The 4,898-nt window shown below is 46.9% G+C and overlaps 1 protein-coding gene across 1 annotated transcript in view; it reads left to right on the forward strand.

The window, feature by feature from the left end:
- LOC127654492 (transcription factor Sp7-like) overlaps nucleotides 1-4,898 on the forward strand; it is a 6,043-nt gene extending 1,145 nt beyond the window's left edge. The window contains exon 2 of the mRNA XM_052141719.1: nucleotides 1,182-4,898. Within this exon, the coding sequence (XP_051997679.1) occupies nucleotides 1,182-2,507 (1,326 nt within the window). The 3' untranslated portion in view covers nucleotides 2,508-4,898. The remainder of the gene's footprint in view (nucleotides 1-1,181) is intronic.

The raw sequence follows: 4,898 nt of genomic DNA on the forward strand, positions 1-4,898 counted from the left end.
AGAACTGTAATCAGAAGGTTGCTGGTTTGATCCCCACAGCCACCACCATTGTGTCCTTGAGCAAGGCACTTAACTCCAGGTTGCTCCGGGGGGATTGTCCCTGTAATAAGTGCCTAATGCATAAATGTACATGTAAAACATGGTTACCACCTGTTTTTCTGTTTCTGCATCCATGCACTTACATTACGAATGTTAAATGCATGTTGAATGAGTCTTTTAACATTCAAAGTTAATTTAATGTTATTGAAAAGCGTTGATTATTGTTATGTTATTATTCAATTGTAGCCATTTTTGAGTCTGTTAATTGTGTTTCAATGCACAGTTGGCACATTGATCGACAACAGAATTGGAAGAAAATAGTGTTTGTTTGAGCACTAAACAATTGTGTGTTCTTCTTACCAAAATCTCATTGTTGCGATTCTCCTGGCGGTTTTTCATGCACAGATGGTCACTATAGAGATGTAAACATGTTAAACAGGAACTGCATGTGTGGTTGTGACATTAATAATGTGGTGTATATTTCTGTCTTGGCTAACAGGACAGGAATAAAGGTTGCTCAACCTCTTAAATGGTTGAAAGACATTGTTATGGCTTATTTAAAGGGACAGTTCACACTAAAATTACAATTCAGATTCACTCACTCTTATGTTGTTTCAAACCTGTAAACACAAACACAAAAGGAGATGTTAGACAACTATTGCATGACAAAAAAAAATTATGTTTGTCTTATTTTCCAGTAAAAATGTCAAAACATCCTTGAAACAAGGAAAAATGACTCGAGAAGCAGAATGGCATTAGGTTTCAAGAGTTGTGTTCAGAGAAATCTCACAAAAATTGGTGGAATTTATGCTCATGACAGGAAAATAATATTTGCCAACCGGGAAAGAAAAGTAACCTTGTTTACCCTTTGAATCGAGTTTTTTATCTGACCCCATTGGCTAATCGTTTTTACAAGTTATCAGTATAAATGCTATAAAACGTTGTTACATTTCTCAGAAAACAAGACAAAACATCTCATATCATTTTGTTTGTTTTAGTCATTTAATTTATCTTGCTTTAAGAATATTTAGATAGTTTTACTGGAAAACAAGACAAACGTTTGAGCGGTTGTCTACAGTTTGTCTGCTTCAGGTCTTCAGAGAGGATTTTGTCTGATCAAAGCTCTTTTTTTCTCTTCTCAGGAGGAAACACGTTATGGATCCAGTCCCTTGGCTATGCTAACCGCCACCTGCAACAAGTTTGGGAGCACCAGTCCGGTCCGAGACTCCGCCACGCCCAGTAAAGCAGGAAACACTGTACCAGTTAAGAAACAATACAGCATGACCTCTGAACTCCAGACCCCCAAGAACGGACGAGGCAGTGAGGGTGTAGCAGACACTTACAGTGGCTCTTTCAGCTCTGGTGGTGGCTTGCTAACCCCAACTGGTAGCCCTCCACCAAATTCAATGGGAGCATACGGCTCCGAATACAACCCTTTCTCAACTTTCCAGACCTCGACTGCCTCTCAGGACCCTTCGCTCTTAGGGACCAAAACCCATACCACAGCGGACTGCCTGACCAGCGTCAACACCTACTTGGATATGACGCACCCCTATGGCTCATGGTACAAGGGAATCCACCCCGGTATTACGGCAGCTCCTGCGAATGCCACATCTTCTTGGTGGGACGTCCACACTAACTCAAATTGGCTTAGTGCTGGACAACCTCAATCCGACAGCCTCCAAGCACCCCTCCAACCGGTGGCTTCCCAAGCATCCCTCAATGCTCAGATGTCCAGCTACACCCCTGACTTCACGCCCCTCAATACAGCACCATACCCTTCCGTGGGTCTAAGCTCGTCTTCACACTTGCATCAGACCTCACAGCACATGCTCCCGCAGGACATGTACAAGCCCAAGCCGGTGGCTAGTTCTGGGATCCTGGACAACTCCATGGGACTTAAACCCGCCAGAGGTTCTGGTGGATACACGGGGGGCTCCACCACTGGTAGATCATCTTGCGACTGCCCAAACTGCCAAGAGCTGGAAAGGCTCGGGGCGTCCGCCGCATCCCTGCGCAAGAAGCCTGTCCACAGCTGCCATATTCCCGGTTGTGGAAAGGTCTACGGCAAGGCCTCTCACCTCAAAGCCCACCTGCGTTGGCACACGGGCGAAAGACCCTTCGTCTGCAACTGGCTGTTCTGTGGAAAACGCTTCACCCGCTCTGATGAACTAGAGCGTCACGTGCGCACCCACACGCGGGAGAAGAAGTTCACATGTCTGCTGTGCAATAAACGCTTCACTCGTAGCGACCACTTGAGCAAACATCAGAAGACCCACACGGAAGCTAGTCTGCAAGGGAAAGGGGCGGAAGAGGAGGCGGAACCCAGAGGACCGGAGGAACCAACAGACTCCAGTAAAGTGGCTCCTTCGGGGTCCGCAAGTGGCATGCAGGACCCCGTGGCTGGTGGAGAAGAAAAGACATCAGGAAATGGTGTGGACAGCAGCAGTAGATTGCTGGAGATATAACAGTATGTGTTGGAATGGTGGAGGACTTGCATTAGTGCTAAGCTGTGTAAAGACTGAAACCTTTCGCAAAAAGAACAAACGATTTTTGTTATCATATGTTTTTTTAGGAGCTTGTCATGAACACATTTTTTCTCTCCTGGAACAAAAGGTGAAAACTGCAGTTTTGGAGAGAACGTCTACACAAGAATCGTTTCAGACAGATACTTGACTGGAGTGGCCTACATCTTTGAGACTCTTGATTTTGATTCTTCATCTTAATTTAATCTATCTATTAATTATTATGTTCTTTAAGTGTTGTTTTTGAGTTTTCAGGGGCAAATGATTTAGAAGCCCAACGATCAGTAGTTTGCATATGTTTCTTTGCTCAGTTGATGCACATTTGGACCTTTTGTTCCTGTTTATTTAATTCAAATGAATTTCTTTTATTTTTTTTAATCCTTTGTACAAGACTTTCTTGCATAGAACTGATCAGGAGATAATCTTCAGTTTAGGCTGCAAAGAGGCAATCTGATGTACAGTGATCCAAATTTCATTATTGATGTGTCTGTCTGTGTGTGTGTGTGTGTGTGTGTGTGTGTGTGTGTGTGTGTGTGTGTGTGTGTGTGTGTGTGTGTGTGTGTGTTTATATCTCGTGGTTTTGAAACGTGGTTATATCTCGTGTTTTGAAAGATGTGGACAAAGTCCCATCGGTGAGCTCCTCCGGCAGGCAAGGTTGCATTGGCTGGGTCATGTAGCCCGCATGCCCGGCCACCGCATGCCTAAACAGTTATTGTTTGGCCGGATAGAGGGGGCTAAGCGGGCGCGGCACGGGCTGGAGAAGAGATGGAGTGATGTGGTACAGGAGGATCTGGAGCTGAGTGGACTTGCCGACGACTGGTACCAGCAGTGTCATGATCGGCCTCTTTGGAGGAGGCTTGTGAAGGACGCTGCTGGCCAGTTGGAGGCAGTCGCCCTCCAACAACAACGGAGGGCAGAGGAGCGACGCTCACAACAACGAGCAGAGCGCAGGGTGGCTAAAGCACAGCAAGTTGGCACAGTAGGGGGCACAGGTGGTGCATCAACCAGTCATCTCAGTCATTCGACCCATGTCACCGGTTGGATCTGTCCCGTGACCTCCTGCCAGCGGGCGTTCGACAATTCATGTGGCCTTAACGTGCACATAGCCTGGCACAAGCGTCGTGGTGACGTCACCGCCACTTAGTGGCGAATGGCGGTTGTTTGTGTGTGTGTGTGTGTCTGTGTGTGTGTGTGTGTGTCTGTGTGTGTGTGTGTGTGTGTGTGTGTGTGTGTGTGTGTGTGTCTGTGTGTCTGTGTGTCTGTGTGCGTGTGTGTCTGTGTGTCTGTGTGTGTGTGAGCGTGTGTGTGTGTGTGTGTGTGTGTGCGTGTGCGTCTGAGTGTGAGTCTGCGTGTGAGTGTGTGTGTGTGTGTGAGTGTCTGTGTCTGTGTGTGTGTGTGAGTGTCTGTGTGTGTGAGTGTCTGTATGTGTGTGTGTGTGTGAGTGTCTGTGTGTGTGTGTGTGTGTGCGTCTGAGTGTGAGTCTGCGTGTGAGTGTGTGTGTGTGTGTGAGTGTCTGTGTCTGTGTGTGTGTGTGAGTGTCTGTGTGTGTGAGTGTCTGTATGTGTGTGTGTGTGTGAGTGTCTGTGTGTGTGTGTGTGTGTGTGCGTGTGTGAGTGTCTGTGTCTGTGTGTGTGAGTGTCTGTGTGTGTGTGTGTGTGAGTGTCTGTGTGTGTGTCTGTGTGTGTGTGTGTCTGTGTCTGTGTGTGTTTCTGGGGGAGCGGTAGTGTAGCAGTTAGCGTGCTGCGCTATGAACCTGGCGACCTGAGTTCGATTCCCGCTCATGGCTAACACCAGTGACGATTATCTGAACCGGTCCCGGGCCTCCCCTAGGGCGACTCAGCCTAAAATGAGTACCTGGTGCGGTGTGTAAAACATCGCCACTGGGGAGACAAAGGCGGTCGGGCGTGGTGCTGGCCACCCACCCCCTTGTGTACCGTTCCGGCCTTCAGAGGTGCTCGCTAACAGCACTTGCCCCTACAGTCTGTTCAGGCTAAATGGGGGATCTTTGATCTTTTGCACGTGTGCGTGTGTCAGTGTCTGTGTGTGCGTGTGTGTGTCTGTGTGAGTGTCAGTGTCTGTGTGTGCGTGTGTGTGTCTGTGTGAGTGTCTGTGTCTGTGTCTGTGTGTGTGTGTGTGTGTGTGTGTGTGTGTGTGTGTGTGTGTGTGTGTGTGTGTCTTTTACAATGTTTTATTTAACTTCTTATTTACATAAAATCTAATTTATGTTTTAAATTATGAAGAGTTTGGATAATATTCTGTGTTTCAATGGTTTTGCTGAATGGAAACCAAGATCTCGGTTCGATGGCGAGTCATTTATTAATAAATTAATTCTTC

The sequence above is a fragment of the Xyrauchen texanus genome, chromosome 13 (assembly GCF_025860055.1).
Source record: "Xyrauchen texanus isolate HMW12.3.18 chromosome 13, RBS_HiC_50CHRs, whole genome shotgun sequence".
Lineage (NCBI taxonomy): Eukaryota > Metazoa > Chordata > Actinopteri > Cypriniformes > Catostomidae > Xyrauchen > Xyrauchen texanus.